Source organism: Geotrypetes seraphini, chromosome 14 (genome assembly GCF_902459505.1).
Source record: "Geotrypetes seraphini chromosome 14, aGeoSer1.1, whole genome shotgun sequence".
NCBI lineage: Eukaryota > Metazoa > Chordata > Amphibia > Gymnophiona > Dermophiidae > Geotrypetes > Geotrypetes seraphini.
The window spans coordinates 58,162,275-58,179,845 of NC_047097.1; the positions used below are offsets into that span (position 1 = coordinate 58,162,275).

The 17,571-nt window shown below is 42.9% G+C and overlaps 1 protein-coding gene across 4 annotated transcripts in view; it reads right to left on the bottom strand.

The window, feature by feature from the left end:
• Nucleotides 1-408: 408 nt before the first annotated feature.
• The window catches only part of SLC43A3 (solute carrier family 43 member 3), a 115,480-nt gene continuing 98,317 nt past the window's right edge, over nucleotides 409-17,571 (bottom strand). For all 4 annotated transcript variants that reach the window (XM_033920305.1, XM_033920304.1, XM_033920306.1 and 1 more), the window contains exons 8-13: nucleotides 15,217-15,341; nucleotides 12,597-12,758; nucleotides 11,672-11,791; nucleotides 8,256-8,439; nucleotides 7,050-7,173; nucleotides 409-3,040 (exon numbers count right to left, since the gene is read on the bottom strand). In XM_033920305.1, the coding sequence (XP_033776196.1) occupies nucleotides 2,876-3,040; nucleotides 7,050-7,173; nucleotides 8,256-8,439; nucleotides 11,672-11,791; nucleotides 12,597-12,758; nucleotides 15,217-15,341 (880 nt within the window). In that variant the 3' untranslated portion in view covers nucleotides 409-2,875. The remainder of the gene's footprint in view (nucleotides 3,041-7,049; nucleotides 7,174-8,255; nucleotides 8,440-11,671; nucleotides 11,792-12,596; nucleotides 12,759-15,216; nucleotides 15,342-17,571) is intronic.

The following is a 17,571-nucleotide window of genomic DNA, read 5'->3' on the forward strand; positions in this document are numbered from 1 at the left end:
ACCAGTAACAGATAAGAACTCATAATAGCCAATATGCAATATAATTTATGCTTTTTTTTTTTTTATCAAGCTCCCTTATCCGAGAGCTGTAGCTGTTCCTGTACAAGCAGTTCATAACAAGGAGACCAAAACAGGAAACCTCAACACTCCACCCAGTAAGCAACAGGCGGCAGTGAAGATGAAGTCCAGTTAAAGGTCCAGTGCTACAAGGGGATGGAAGGAAGAAGTAATGCTGGATCTTGAGAGGGAGGGAAGGAATTAATTAATAGAGTTGGAGAGGGAGAAATCCGGGGGGAGAGGGAGAATTACAGGGGGGAGAGGGAGAATTACGGGGGGGGAGAGGGAGAATTACGGGGGGGGGAGAGGGAGAATTACGGGGGGGGGAGAGGGAGAATTACGGGGGGGGGAGAGGGAGAATTACAGGGGGAGAGGGAGAATTGGGGCTGGGGGAAGAGGACCTTTTATACAAGCCATCTCGCCTGTATTAGCTGATATTGGACTGTATTCAGCCGCTGTTTGTATCTCTTCTTGTTATAGATTGAACCTGCATCATTTTTCCCAGTAAATGTGTTTCTTTGCACATATTTCTTGGCTTGGTTTGTTAACGTCAGGGATTTATTTGGTAGGAATATTACATTTTTACCACACAGCCCAGGTTTAAAATTTTGCTCCTTAAAGAAATGCATTATGTATTTACTCAAGTTCCCTTTGTCTAATATTACATTTTTTTTAAATTTTTTTGTAAAGATCAAAAACCATTCAGTGCAGTGTTACACATTTTGGGCCTCATTCTCTAACTGTGAATCCTGGTTTTAGGCAGTGGTAGGCGTTCTACCGCCGTCTGGCAGTCAATCGGGACTCACGTTTTCTAAAAAGAAAACTCGGGTGAGGAAGGACCCCTAGATTGTAGGTGTCCGTCGCGTGTCTACGGAGATGTGTAGTGGCGCTTACGGACATCCAAGGCATGGCCTGCTTTCCTCTGGAAGTGGCCTTGGGTGTCTGTAAGCAACCCTATGCATCTCTGTAGGCACGAGACAGACGCCTTCAAAGCAGGCCTGAAAAATGCTGGCCTACATTTAAACTCACTGTACCAGACTCGAATATTTTAGACCTTCTTAGATATCAAACATTAGAGTACCAACAGAAAAAGGTCTCAAAAAATTTAGAGTACCAACAGAAAAAGGTCTCAAAAAATTTTTCAAAAAATTTTCAAAAAAAGGTCTCAAAAAATTGTTTATAAAAATTTTTTGGGGCCTACATTTAAGGCATCTGTCAGGAAAACTAGCAGCAATTCTACAAAGGACGCCGATGCGTGATCGACATGCGATCAGCGGCCGCTTCTTAGACGGCCTATAGAGAATCAGGCCCTTTATGTACAGATTTTTCTTTTCAGTTCAACAGAAATCATTTAACTTCTCAATTTTTAAATATAATTGGGCATCATTTTTTTTTAAAAATTGCTCATCTTTGCACCCCCCACCACCATGGGCCAGCTCAGCCCAAACTAACTACTGCTTAGAACACATCATGGCTTACACCTCCGCATCCCTGGCTTAGGGGGACTATTGAATTGTCAATATCTTGAACCCTTAACTTGCTGAAGCTCTCTGATAAGGCTGACAGTAAACATAGAGGGATCCTTCTATTTAAGCATCCATCTATCCACCCAAGTCTTGCCACAGAGGTTGCCCTCTGGCCTAGGAAGGAATTCCATCTAGACAGTGGCTGATCTCTGGCAGCTTTATCTCCCCCTCCCTGTGAATTCTGCCTGTTGAAAAGGCTGTGATGTATTCATTCTTTGGCACAGAAAATCAATGTAAACTGCACATGAAGTGTCGTGTCAACAAAGACTCAAATCAACATACATTACCCACTTAACCTCACACCCAGCCCATCGTTCTCCTTTACGCCGGTATATTAACATGCAGGCCTCACACCCAGTTACAGAGTCAGGCCCACCCTGTCATACAGGGCTTCATACGCAACCACTGAGTCAGGCCCCATTAAATTACCACAAGGCCTCAAAATCCAAGCTGTAAGCCAAAGTCTGACTCTCCTTCGGTATGTTACTAGTGTCACAGCTAAGCACTGGGTCAGGCTCAGGCCCAATTGAGCTAGCTACTCTTATTTACAGCTAAAATCAACATTCATCATAAATATAAAGCTTCACCTCTTTTGGCTCTATCCTGCTGTGTTTCATAGTACGACAAGAAAAGACACACGACAGGCCATCTCAAAGAATGAGACTGAGAGACAGCTTTCAAAAAAAATACAAAAACAAGGCAGCACAAATTATTATTTTTTCTTTGGTACCTCTGAAAGGATATAGGTTACTAGGCAGTGCTAAAAGTATGGACCCAGATTTCAGAACACATGTACTTGTAGAAGCAAGGGGGGGAGGCAAAGTATGGAGGAAGGAGTGTTCTGATTTCTTTCTAATTGTTGAGCCACTTGGCTTTTCTCTCCCAGGCCTGCCTCTCATGAAAGGGCTGACAAGGATCAGTGCTCTGACACGGAGCTGTGACACATTCCTAATGAGCGACAATTGGCATTTCGGGAAAGAAAACTCCAGTAAAGCGGGGAAAAGAGAAACACAAGATACGTAAGAGGTCAAGAGACCAATTAAAAACATTTGTAAAAAGATTCAACAAAAGCATGGAAAGAAACCCCCCCCCCCCAAAAAAAAAAAGCTAAAAAACCACAAAAGAGATTATGTCCAGAGGAGTTAAAGTTATTCCCTTCAAGACCATATAAACGCACTGAGCTTGCTCCGTTTGTTACGTTGGATGAAAAGTGCAGAAGAGGCAGACGCTGCAAGTCTGCACACGTCAGACAACCTGAGATACACCAGTCCAAGTCCAGAAAGGAGGGGGTGTCACATATTAGATTCATCCTGCAGCTGCTTTGCCTCTTCACTGAGCACAGTCGGTTGCTTTGGGCCTTCTTCCAGCCGCTTCTTCTGTCTTTGCCGACACTCCAGAAATACATTGATCGGGTGTGCAAATGCCAGCAATATGACGGCCAGAAAACCGATATTCACCTGTAGTAAAACAAAGGACTATGAAAGCAGGATATTCCAGCTAGCAACCATGTCTCCTTCCCAGATCACCTCATTCTCTGCCATCTACTAAAACAGCCATTTTTATTAATTTTTTGAGATTTAACCACTTTTATGAAGAGATTCACCCAAGGAAGTGTACAGCAGGTACAGTTTAACATAAAGCTTACAGTTTTGTTAACAACATAACATATAGCAAAATGACTAGAGTTGCCAGATTTTCCAACCAGAAAATCTGGACCCCCCTAGCCCCGCCCACAGGCCCACCCATCCCCGCCCTGTAATACCCTAATCCCGCCCCCAGGCCCGCCCCCCCCAATGCCTGCTCTTGTCGGGTAGGGAGAAAATCCGTGCATGGGCGGATTTCCTTCTTGACCGACGCGGTTTGAGGAGGCTTTTCAAAACCCGGACAAAAGTACCAGGTTTTGGAAAAGCCATCCAGACCCCCAGACATGTCCTCAAAAGGAGGACATGTCTGGGGAAATTCGGACGCCCAGTGGTAACCCTAAAAATGACCAAATATAAAAATATGAATCCTTTGTTTTTTCAAGTGTACCCACTAATATCTCCTGTTAAAGGCAAATGCTAGATCAAGAAGATCTTTATTTAGTCATGTCAGAAATAGAGACTATGGGGTTCATAATCGAAAGAGAAAAACGTCCAAAAACCGGCCTAAGTCGGCACTTGGACGGACATTTCTCAAAAACGTCCAAGTGCCGATAATCAAAACGGGATTTGGATTAGCGGGCGGGGACCAACAAATTTATCCGGTCTTCTCATTGGCACCCTGTGCGCACGCTCAATTTCTACTTGAAACTTAAGTTTTTATGGGCAGGACTTTTGGAAGAAAATTTTCCAAAAAGGAAATCGGATTCCCCTTCTCTACCCCTTCCGGTAAGCTTAAAATTCTTAAATTGCTCCTTCTCATTTTGTTCGAGCAATCTTCCAATTCCTTTGTCAGCAGTGCAATTTTCTCTCTGTCTATTTTGAACTGTTTCTTTTCAGTTTCAAAACTCTCAACATTCTTTTCAAGCCTGTTCACTTTAACTTCTAATATCTCAGTTCTCTTATTTAAATATTTATTTATTGTAATATACCGTACACCGTCTAATGATTGGGGGAAGGGGGAGCTATATTTTACATTTTTCTTATTGGGGAAATAATAGAGGAATGATGGGAGGGGAGGGTGGTAATTTTATGTTTTGTAAGATAAATCAGAAAGATTGTCAAGTGATGTGTTTAATTGTATTGTTTTATTGTTTGTGCACTTGATGTAAGATTGAAAACGAATAAAGAATAAAAAAAAAAAAAAAAAAAAACGGGTTTTGGACGTGTTTATACACGACCTAGGCCCTCATAGTGCTGCTCAACGTCCAAAGCTAAACGGGGCATTTCGGGAGGCGGGTTGAGGGCGGGAGTTAGGCGGGACGTGGGCCGGCTTAGACATAGTCGTACAGCATGTACAACCGAAAGTGTAACAACAGAGCCTAGATGAAACCTGGACGTTTTGACTTAGACCATCTCAAACATGGTCTAAACCCACCTAAACTCACCAGAGAAGCACTGAAAACACATAAGACAGACCCCCACACACTACCCCAGTGATCACCAACATCCCCCCACCCCCATAAAAATATTAATCATAACTTTAAATTTCAGCCTCCAGACCATCATCACCTGACCGCCTGGCATAGGAAAGCCTAGTCGTCCAGCCCAAAGGCAGCTTAAGTCGTCCTGGGGGTGGGTTTGGGACCCATAGAGAGGAGAGCCTATGCCCATAAGCCCCTGTAATCACTGCATTGAAACTGAAACATGTGCACTCCCCTATACATCCCCAAAACCCTTTTTGACTGGCATATAAGTGGCTCCTGCAGCCAAAAGGGCTATTGGTGTGGTAGCTAAGTGGGTCTAGGGGATTCTGTAGGTGGTTTGGGGGGCTCACCCTCACCTATAAGGGAGCTGTAGTGAGAAGAAGCCATGGCACCCTGTTTGTGAGGTTCACAGCAGTGCCCTGTAAGGTACCCCACTATTTAGGTGCCCTGTCTGGGTGTTCTGTCCATCACTTTGCAGGCCCCTCCCACGTCCAACAGGGCTTGTTCTAGACGTTTTGGACTTGGATGGAAATGTGGACGAAAATGTGGTATAAAGATTGACGATTTAGCAGCTTGGACGATCAGATCTGCCGGACGTATAATTGGACGATTTTCGAAAGTCAAAAGACGTTGGACGTCTCTTTCGAAAATGTGACTTAGGCTCTTTTTGACTTTGGACGACTTGCGAAATGGACGTGAACGAACTTAGACGTCCCTCTCGATTATGCCCCTCCACGGATCTCCAGGGCCCGCAGTCAATTGCTATTAGAACCAGTCTTAGCTACTGGCCTGCTTGTGGGCTATCATTGATCCAATTGGTTCTCTTTTTCTTAATTTATAAAATTTTTTAATGACTACTTTTTATTTATTTTTTTTGTTCTTTTTTTACTTCATAATACTTAGCTCAAATGTTGACGGAAGATCTCCGTTTCGCTCTCGTTTTATATTGAAGGCTTCTTCAGGATAGAGCTTTGTATAACTGCCATTGTTTGTTTAATGTGACCTCTACTAATTCTCGATGTGATTTAGTCATTCGGGAGAATCTTTTGAATCTCAAACAATGACAATTATAAATTAAGAAAAAGAGAACCAATCGGATCAATGATAGCCCACAAGCAAGACTGGTTCTAATAGCAATTGACTGTGGGCCCTGAAGATCCAAAGTCTCTATTTCTGATATGACTAAATAAAGATCCTCTTGATCTAGCATTTGCCTTCAACAACAAATATAAAAATAAACGCAATGGATAAGGTGAACTTGGAAACAGCAAAGTGAAACCTAATAATGTACACTTTTAGCAGCACTGCAGAATAACCATGTAACATTATGACGGGAGTTGCCATTACGAAAAATTGGGATCGACTAAGCTATAGTTTTTGGTGGAATTCTTTGTGTCACATTTTCAAAATGGAACGTGTTCTAGCCATACAGCAGGGGCATTTAAAGAAATTTAGGGATAATTGGGAGCCATTAGCAAAATACTGTAAAGAGTGAATAATATTTTTCTTTTCCTTTTTTGATTGTACACATCCAGGGTGGGGGGGAGGATGGGATACTTTCTGGTCTATTGTGTAGAGAGAAATGGTGGGAAGGGAGGGGGGTGGTATTTGTTCTGAAGGAATACTGTAAGACTATTAAGGGTTCATAGACAACAACGCAGAAGACAAAGGCGCGCGCCGACAACTGAGCGCAAGACGGAGGTGCGCGCCGAAGAAAATTACTGTTTTTAGGGGCTCCGACGGGGGTTTTTGTTGGGGAGCACCCCCAGTTTACTTCATACAAATCACGCCGGCGTTGTGGGGGGTTTGGGGGTTGTAACCCCCCACATTTTACTGTAAACTTAGCTTTTTCCCTAAAAACAGGGAAAAAGTGAAGTTTTCAGTAAAATGTGGGGGTTTACAACCCCCCAAATCCCCCCAAACCCCCCCAACGCCCCCACAATGCAGCACGATCTGTATTAAGTACCACGTCCCCCCCCGTCAGAGCCCTAAAAACAGTAATTTTCTTCAGTGCGCGCCTCCGCGCTGCGCTCAATTGTCTGCTCTTGCCTTTGTCCCGGCGCGCTTTTGACCTGACACCCTATTAAGTGATGTTAAATGTAAAATGAATGTATATTGTATCACACTTATTGAAAGCTTTAAAATGAATAAAGATTAAAAAAAAAATAATACACTTTTAGCAGCACTGCAGAATAACCATGTAACAGAAATAGGAAAAATGTCAGTACAATATAAACAATGCCATAATAGACAGCATGGAAGAACATTCAAACAACAATGACAGTACAATACCACACCTAATAAGCCCACATTAGAGCATTCAAATAGCACAAATATGATGCCAATGCTTTTTCTACAATACAGCTTATAGTAAAGTGAATGCAAGTCATTACACTTACATAAAATGGATCCCCGTGAAACACTTTCTTCACCAGAGCAAAACAGGGATACTGCAAGAGTGCCACCAGCGCAGAGAGCATCATCACAAGGCCAAAGAGCTTCCCGAAGTGAGCAGGTGGGAAACTGCAGAGAGAGAGACAAAGAGACCCCTCAGCATTTTCGGGGGTGGGTTTTTTTTTTTTGTTTGTTTCTTTGTTTCTATACTTTGCCATAGGCACCTCTGATATCAAAAGCAAACAGGATAAATATCAAAACATATTTAGAGAGGCACTAAGCAAACAAAATAATTGGCTAATCTTTAACCCTTCCCGCCCCCAAACTCCTAAGCCACAATCACTATCTACCTTCTGCGTGTCAAAAGAAATGCCCCTGCTGCCTAATCCTGGCACCGCCACTGCGGTCCCTCTCCGCTTCCCACCTTCCTCTCTCCCCGAAGGATAAAATGATGCCTGCAGGTCATACCCTTCTCCTTCCTCTACAGAAAGAAAAGATGACTAGTTAGGGTGTATCCCCTCCCCCCCCCCCGCCATAAAGAGTTATAATTCACAATAGAACTGGCCTCAAGTCAGCTGGTGCCATTTTGGAGTATGGCGGAGCAGGAGTGACTGGGCCTAGCTTCTGTTCCCTTTAGACCAGGGGTGTCAAAGTCCCTCCTTGAGGGTCGCAATCCAGTCGGGTTTTCAGGATTTCCCCAATGAATATGCATGAGATCTATTAGCATACAATGAAAGCAGTGCATGTAAATACATCTCGTGCATATTCATTGGGGAAATCCTGAAAACACGACGATTGCGGCCCTCGAGGAGGGACTTTTGACACCCCTGCTTTAGACCAATGTTTGTCAATCTTTCTGTGGCTGTGACGCCACTGCTGTGGCCAAATAAAACTGTGTGACACTGCCCCCCCCCCCCCCCCCCCCGAAATAATGATATACCTATGGAGAACCCACCCATGTTGTGGACACTGAATGCAGGTTTTGTGACCCGCCATTTGGAGTCCCAATTCTGTTTTAGACTCCATAGTACTGGGTTTAACCTGTTTTTAAACAAGGCTGGTTCTTAATGTAAAGAAAAGCAAACTGAAAGGACCAAAATCTCATTCTTCTTTCACTTACAAAATGATACTGAATAGAAAAACTCCCGTTGACATTTCCTGTTTGACATGAAAAGTGCATGCATGCATGGTTAGCTGGCGCCGATACTCACGCTATAGACATGAAGGCCGCATTGCCCCCGTACAGGAAGGACCTGTTTAGCACCTGAAAGATGAAAGTGGCATACTGCACCGTCAGGACAGGGATGGCGGCACAGACGGAGAAGAGGACACACTGCGTGACGGTGATGGCGAGGGAGAGGACAGAGGAGCCAAGGTCAGCGAGAGAGTCAGGCTCTGAGGAACAAGAAAGAGACTTTTACTTTTAAAATTCCCTGACGCTCTACCACTGACTTCCTAGAGACATTTAACCTTTTCAGTGCTGCCAGGGTGTTGTGATGAAAATTTAAGAAAACACCAGACTTTAAAATTCCATCATACCCGATGTAAAATTGTATAAAGATAACATAAGAACATAAGCATTGCCTCTGCTGGGTCAGACCAGGGGTCCATCGTGCCCGGCAGTCCGCTCCCGCGGCGGCCCCCCAGGTCCATGACCTGAAAGTGTTCCCTACCTAACCTAAAATGTCCATACCCTATTCGCCCAATGTCCTGTAAGGTAAACCTCTATCTGTACCCTGTAATCCCCTTCGCTTCCAGGAAGTCATCCAGTCCCTTTTTGAACCCCAGAATTGTACTCTGTCTTATCACCTCTCCGGGAAGCGCGTTCCAGGTGTCCACCACCTGTTGAGTGAAGAAGAACTTCCTTGCATTCGTTATGAATCTGTCTCCTCTCAGTTTTTCTGAATGACCTCTTGTTGGCACTGTCATCTTGAAGCTGGGACATTATTTGCTATTCTATTGTCCACTGATACTCGCTTTTTGGAAATCAATTTGGGGGTCAAATAAATAGCTTGTTGGAAAACCCAGTGGCATTATCGCATGATACTGTTTTATTTGGTCCATCAATGAGAGCAATTAGTCAAATATCTTCTAATAATAACAATCTTTTACTCATTATGACAGGGGTTGCCATTCAGCATATTATGAAAAATTGGGATCATTTGAACTATAGCTTTTGGTGGAACTCTCTATGTCACATATTTAAAATGGAAAGGGTAATTGCCATGCAGTAGGGCAATTTTAAGAAATTTCAGGATATTTGGGAGCCATTAACAAATACTGTAATGAATGAATAAAATTTTTCCCCTTAAATATGCACATCCAAGGTGGGGGGAGAAGGGTGGGGGGGGATTTTGGTTTTCTTAAGAGTACAACTAATGTGGAGCGGGGAGGTTATTATATGTCTTCTTATGTTTGATGAAAGTTATTGAATATGGGAGAGGGAGGGATATGGGATTTGAATTAGATTTTAATAGGATATTAAGGGCTCCTTTTACGAAGCCACGGTAGCAGTATAACGCGCGTAATAGCGCATGCTAAACCACCCGACGCGCTAGCCGCTACCGCGGCTTCGTAAAAGGAGCCCTAAGTGATGTTTTTAAGTATAAATTGATGTTATATGCTGTTGCACTTATTGTAAGTTTTAAAAATGAATAAAGAATTAAAAAAAAAATTGTATAAAGAGAAAAGGCTTTACATACCATATTTTGAAATGTTTTTTTAGTGTGCTACTAATATGAATGCCATTCTACACTCATTCCAACAAGTTCTCTTTGAAATATCATCTTATATCAATTTTATAGAAGTTTCCATTCAAAAGAATTATGTATACACTTCTCCCTCGTTATTCGCGGGGGATAGGGGCAGAGCCGGACCGCGAATGGCGAAAAACTGTGAATATCCAGCTCTGACCCACCCCAGCCTCCCTTCCGCCTTCCCCCGGCATCCCGGCCTTACCTGGTGGTCTAGCTGGTTTTCGGGGCAGGAGCGATCTTCCTACGCTCCTGCCCCGTGCAGATAGCCATTAGGAAATGGCTGTGGGGAGTTCCCGTAGTAGGGAAACTGCAAATGGGGAGGGGGAAGTGTATCTTTCACTTGGGATTCGGGGGAGCATAAAGAAAAAGGCAAGTGAAATATTTACATATTCCTACAAAATCTTTAAGATCTGAAGAAAAATCTCTCCTTTTAGTCCCTTCGCTAAGACTCATTTATTCAAGGAGGGACAATCTTTTCTGTCACGGCCCCTCAAATCTGGAATTCGCTCCCAATCAATATAAGGGAAGAAAAATTACTTAGTAAGTTTACAAGTCTTTCTTGCTAAATTGATGTGACTTATTTTTTATTTTCATTCACTATAATTCTTGGATCTATGTATGGTATTAATAGTATTGACTAAGAATTGAATTTCCTATTTTGTACTAGTATTTTGTTTAAAATTATTAATTCTGTTTCTTTTTCAATATTCTGTACAAGAGGTCTTCTTGAAAAATTTTAAAAGCGAAAAATAAATAAATAAATAAAAGTTTAAAAGTCTCCCGAAAAGCTGGCTTTTTAAGGACGCCTTTAACTGAGTTATTTGAATTCTTTATAATTTGGATACACTTTAGCGGACTAAAAGTGCTGTTAAGTGAAAATTGAGCGGGGAACCTTTTCCCGTCCTATTGTTTCATTATCTATGCTCTTTTTATTTGTTTTACAAATTGTATTTAATCCTTTTTTCCCCCCCCTTTTGTGTTTGGTTGGTCAAAAGTTGTATTAACCGTTTGGTTTAAATAATGTGGGGGGGGGGGGTTTACCCCAATTTTATCGTTATTTGTAAATCGCATTGGATTAGGATTTTGCAATCAAATCAAATTTTTAAATAAACTTGACATTTGATCATTCTTTTGAATGGAAACTTCTATAAAATTGATATAAGATGATATTTCAAAGAGAACTTGTTGGAATGAGTGTAGAATGGCATTCATATTAGTTTTAGTGCAATACCAGTGTGTTAGTTGTTAGTTCTAGCACCAACCCTTCTTAAATGATAGCAAAGTTAAACAAGGTTGGAATATTCAAAAGTAAATGGTTTTTCTAAAATACCTCAGCCCCACCACTCCACCGCTATGTTAGCTTCAAAACAGCGGGAGATTTACGTGGCAACTCATCATAGGTATTAAATTTATCTAAATGCTGTGATAGTTTTACAAAATTATTATCATTTTTATAAACTGATATATTTTTATTGGTGTGTATACTTAGCTTTCAACCACACAGCTGGACCTGGGAGTCAGACCCGACATGTTTCGCACAAACAGTGCTGTTTCAAGGGTCTTCCGAGGCCGCCGTTGTCATCCGACTCACAAGTGCAACTTCTGTGAAAAAAAGGGTTTTCTCCCGCTGTTTTGAAGCTAACATAGCGGTGGAGTGGTGGGGCTGAGGTATTTTAGAAAAACCATTTACTTTTGAATATTCCAACCTTGTTTAACTTTGTATTCATATTAGTAGCACACTAAAGAATTTTTTCAAAATATGACATGTAAAGCCTTGTATGATCACCTTTTCTCTTTCTAGGGTAGTGTGATGAGGCAACCCCCTCTGTCAAGGCACATTCTTCTGTCCTAGGCATAGAGTAAGGATTTACCTTCCATTTTCCCAGCTGTCTTCTTCCCCCGCTTGTGTCTGTCCATGATCATCCCATTCCAAGGAGCACAGAAAACCCCACATAACTGAGTAAAGGCAAAGGCATTGGTGTATCTACTGACTGAAGAGAAAGGATGGAAAAGATAGTTAGGTGGGGGAAAGAAATAGAAAATGGATAGAGATACATTAAAAAAAGAAAAAAAAAAAGATTAACTCTAAGACATTTTAAAAAATATTTTCCCCCAACTGCCACATCCTGTTCCTCATTCCTCCCTCTCTGATTCTCCTCATCATTCCTCCCTCCTCAATTCCCAGTACAGTAGTACCTTGGATTACGAGTATAATCCGTTCCAGGAGCATGCTCGTAATCCAAAATGCTCATTTATCAAAGCGAATTTCCCCATAGGAAATAATGGAAACTCGCTTTGATGCGTTCCCCCCCCCCACCGAGAACCGGCATTGCTCCCCTCGAAGGCCCCCCCCCTGCGATCAGGCACACCCCCCCTGCGATCCGGCACCCCCCGCCACGATCCGACCCCCCCGACACGATCCGACCCCCCCCCCCCGACACAATTGGGCACACCCCCGCCGCTTCTTACCCTCATCTGGGCACTCTTAAAGATCGGCCCTCGTCTGCTGGGCCTTGAGCATCTGAGCATGCTCAAGGCCTGCGAGTTCACGGTGCACTCGTAAACCGAGGTACCACTATATACTCTTTCCCGTCTGCCTTGTCTATCTCCAGGGCCCACCACACCTTACCCTGCCTTCTGTACCCCATACCCTCTCCTTTTCCTAGCTCCTTCCATGCTTCATGTTTTCCCCCTTGATTATCCCGACACCCCTATTATTTTCATCCAATGAACCCTTTTTTTCCTTCCCCCTGCCCATTTTCTCCTCTGACCCTGGGCACACCCACTTCCACATACTCATAGCAGCGTCTCCCTTGGCAAGATGTATCAGTGTGACATTCAGCATCCCAATGAAAAGGTAATGGCGAAGCTGCATGACAGAAAGCCAGAGAAGATGGAAGGCGAAGAGCTTCGAGAAGACGCAACTCCAGAAGGACGGCCCAGACGGTTCTGCCCCTGCTACAGAGAAGAGGGTGACAAAAGGTCAATAAACACAACCTTTCCCCACACCAGCGATTCTCGACCAGTGTGCCTCCAACAACCACCAAGTTGGGGAGAGCAGAGATCCAGAGAGTCAGATTGCCAAATTCCCTATAATGTCCTTTATTTCTGCTTCTTGACAACCCTCAATAATACTGTTTGTACATAGATTTTTGAGTTCAAGTTTATTAAAAAAAAAAAAAATAAAAATTTATACCACCTAATCAGACATAAACATAAACTTCTAGGCGGTGTACATCAATAAAAAAGGATTATAAAAAATACATTTAAAGTTAAAACAAGGTTACAAAATTAGTAAGGTGGAACATTACTAGGGAGATTTAATGCAAGTAGCAACTGAAACAAGACGAACGCTGACAAAAGGGAAGTGGGATAGAACTACAATAATGAGAGGAAAGAAAAAAAATAGGGTCAAACATGAGGTAGGGAAAGACCATAGTAGATGGGATTCATTTTGTCCTTAGAAGGACAACAGGAATGTTTTTAGTTTTGATTTGAATTGATTTAGAGTTGATTCTTCTCATAAGTAATTCGGTTTAGAGTTCCAGAGGGAGGGTGCGGTAACGGAGAAGATATCAGATCGCATCGTATTACTGTTTTAGAGATGGGATAGTGAGGAGGTTACGTGTGGCTGAGCGAAGAGTTTTGAGTGGGGTATAAGGAACGAGAAGCCTGTTGATGAATTCTGGCTGGTTACTTGAGCGAGTTTTGAACGTTAGTGGTAAGATTTTGTAAGTGATTCTGTGTTCTACGGGTAACCAGTGAGCTTTTGCTAATAGGGGCGTATTTGCAAGATTTTATGTTGCTTTGCAGTATCCAGCAGTGAATGGATTTTGGGTTTGCTGTTACTAAGATGACACCGGAATTTGAAAATGCATTTGTTTTGTATGACGAGAAATCTAGGACTGATCTGTTGCATACGTTTTTTTGATATGAGCGGCCAAGATGGAAAAGGAGATGGAACTCCTCTCGTATGAGGAAAGACTAAAACGGTTAGGGCTCTTCAGCTTGGAAAAGAGACGGCTGAGGGGAGATAGGATTGAAGTCTACAAAATCCTGAGTGGAGTAGAACGGGTACAAGTGGATCGATTTTTTTGCTCTGTCAAAAATTACAAAGACTAGGGGACACTCGATTAAGTTACAGGGAAATACTTTTAAAACCAATAGGAGGAAAATCTCTTTTCAACCATGTCTGTAGAGGTAGCTGAATGGCTCTCAACTCTAGTCTGTTGATGCACCATGCCTTCTGTGAAGGCAACCGACGCCCTTATGCTGGATGAGCTTCGCGTCTGTTGTCAGGATCACCCAAGACTCTATGCAAAGTGGGAGGCCTCTGAATAACGACTCCGGCCAGAGCCACCACTGCAGATTCTGACACGCTTCTGATGTCCAGGCTAACTGTGACTGGAGAGAGTCCTTCTGAGATGACCAACGTGCTAATGGTGCACTCTGCAGAGTTCGCAGATGGACTCATGCCCATGGAATCAAAAAACGGCCCATGGGAGCAAAACCAAAATTACCAAAAACAGGATTTTAGTGGTGGGGGACCCTTGGGACACCCTCAGAAGGCTTTAGTTTTGCTGAACTCAGAAACGCCCCAATTTTCCCACACTCACAGATCTGCCATCAGCTTCTCACTGCCACTGGAAATGGAGAAGGGATTTCTGCCTCAGTCAAGCAAAGACAACTCCAACGGTTTGTCTCTTTGGGCTGCCTTTTAGTCAGGTTCCAAAAGCCTGAAACCCTCAGCCCCTCATGCTCTCACTCAATTCTGTCATGGGGGGGAGGGGGGAGAGGATGCAGCCGACCTCTGCCAAGCCTCCCACCCAATCGCAGGATGAAATCAGCCTGAACTCAAGCGCCTGATGCTGCAGGGCACCGCTCCCAGGGAACTTATTGTCAAGTGCCAAAGCAGGTCAGCCAGGCAGGTACTCTTTTTAAAAGTGTGGCCTTCCTGGATACAGACCCTAATGTCTGGTTCTTGTCCCAGGACTACTGGGAACCTCTTAGCCCAGGGAAGCCTCAAAAAAAGATCAGATTGAATTCCGAAAATAATAAAAAAAAAAAAATCTAGTGCAGAGCAGATGAAAAGACATCTTCTCAACTCACTTGCAGAAGTTAACATTGAGGAGAGGGGGTGCTGCCCGGAGAGACAAGAAAATGATTGGTGTCTTCTGCAAGCAATTCACAAGTTGAGGTGCTTAACCCATCCATAAGGAATCACATGCTGTTTGCAAAGGAAACGGTCTTTATCTGCCTTCATTTTTCTGCTTTTAAGAATCGGCAACGTGAAGAGTTCCAGAGAAAAAGAGAACAACATAGACAGAAAAAAACTTCAATATTAATTAAGGGTCTCAGTGGTCAGATACAAGTTAAGAAATAAGAATGAAAGCCAATCAGAAAGCAGCTGACATACCTTTGCCCAACATTGTCTCCTTCATCTCCTCATCCTCATCAGCTGCGGATCCTCCAGGCGGGGTCGGGGATGATTTGGAGGGGTCTTCGCTGATGTTATAGCCTGCTGTTTTCCCACAATGAAGGCTGCGAACAGAAAAAGCAGACAATGGGTGAATGAAGGACACATTGACTGGTGTTCCAAGTGACTGGGGCACTCTCATCCCATCTCACTTGCATACTTCTCTGGAGGGGGGGAGGGAGTTCAAGCTTCCCATGTTACTGCAGAGTCTATGCATACATTTTACTTGCTGTTTTGTGGCAATCAAAAAGCAAAAAAATTGCCTTTGAAAATTGCTGTCAAGGACACTTGTACCTGCTTTGTGTGTAGCATTTTATGAATAGAAAATACCATGCATACTTTTGAAAATATAAGAGCTGATAGTCAAATAGAAAATACCCAAACAATGTGATATCCACATATTTCCCTTAGCTGCAGTCATCCAGAGATATTCTTCTGTTGAATATCCTTACAGACTTCAGTGCTATCCGGATAGTGCTGGAACAGTCTACGGGTTGAAGCCTACCTTTTAAATATCCTGGTGGTCCAATGGCCTCTTCCGAGCAAGAGCGATCTCCAGTCACTCTGGTTCCTGCTGATTCTTCAACCAAACTAGCTGCCAAGACTGCTACAGGAGGGCCCAGTGGCCATTTTGAGATGGGAACCAGTATAAGCAAGAGTGACTGGAAATTAATTCTGCTGGTTCCCATCTCAAAATGACCACTGGATATTTAGCAGATGCAAACAGGACAATGGCTGAAAATGCAGTAATGACTGAAGACCACATGAAACTACAGAAAATAATGTTTAAGTGAAATTTCAGCCTCAAAGAATATGGTAATGTGAGGCTGCCATGGGAAGTCCTGGTAGCCATTTTGGCTCAGTAACTAGCGGGCAAGAGCGACTGGGGATCGGCTCATGCCTGGAAGAGGCCACTAGACCGCCAGGACATTTAAAAAGTAACTCTGGGGAAGGCCTTCAGGTGGTGGGAGGGTGGAATAATTATAGTCACAGGTGGCAGCTGGCCTGGGAGGACCCACTCTCTGCAGCTGAAACGAAATGGCAAATTTTGGCTGTTGATTCGGTTTCAATTAAAACCGAGAACCCCAGTTTCAGTCACCCTCTCTAGGTTGTTGTCTTTATGGAAGGATGTTGAGTAGAATCTTCCTGGCATGTGGGATCAGAGCAATTGTATGATAATTTCCAAAATAAGTTTTCTTCAGTATTGCTATGTACACCTTTTTTTTTTTTTTTTTTTTGGGGGGGGGGGCAACATGTCATCTTTGAAATTTCCTGGCAAATCTGAAATTATTGTAGCAACCGCATCTGGGAATGACATCTCTCTAGTGCTTTAATTTTTCAATGCTGCTTTGGTTGCAGGTGCAGGTTGAAAAGACTATTGAGCCACTTGATTTTTATAATATAATAACTTGGTAAATAGCCTTTCCACCTTTTCTTGGTTCAACATAGATCCTTGTATGCATTGCTGTAGTATTCATTATCTTGTCTTGCGGGACATTGGAAATTTTAGCTAAGTTCTGTGGCTGCCTCTTTTGGTTCTCTGGTTTAAACTTCTGTTTCTACACAAATTTTGAAAGTTTCTTTGAACATCCACTTTAGCTCTTTTCATCTTTTTAGACAGTGAAAAATGAAGTTAGTTTGATGTTAGGGAACATAAACTGATGCCAAAGTGATTGAATGCCTTGTTAATTTATGCATAATGAAAATAAATTTACTTTCCAAATCCTTTTTATCTTATCAACCACCAGAGGGCACTGTTTAACAGCCAATATACCTACCCCTCTGCTTGGAATTGAAAGAGGGGAAAAAAGTGAACTATGATCTATTTCTCACAGTAAATGCCTTCTCTCTAGTGAGTTTCCTACGAACAATGAAATACCAGGCAATTGCTCTGAGCCTGCCAATTTCTTTGAAAAGCAGTATTGGCTATACAAGGGAACTGAGAGTTTAACTTTGATAAAGGCAATGCAAATGAAAAGCCAGGTCTTTAAACCTTTTCATAACAAGCTATTTTATTCCCGAATGCTCTTGGGAGGGTACACTATCAGAAAGGCTCCCAGCCACAAGACCTCGGTTTTCCTGTGACCCAGCTTTAATTCGGGTTTCTGCCACATACTTGTGACCTGAATTGACCACTGTTGGCAGCAGGATACTGGGCTAGATGGACCGTTGATCTGACCCAGTATGGCTATTCTTATGTGAGCCAAGTATAGGGCAAACAAGCCACTGTGACATCACTAATGAGGTTGGCTCTTAGGCATTGGCGGAATGATGCATTATGACATCACAATCTCA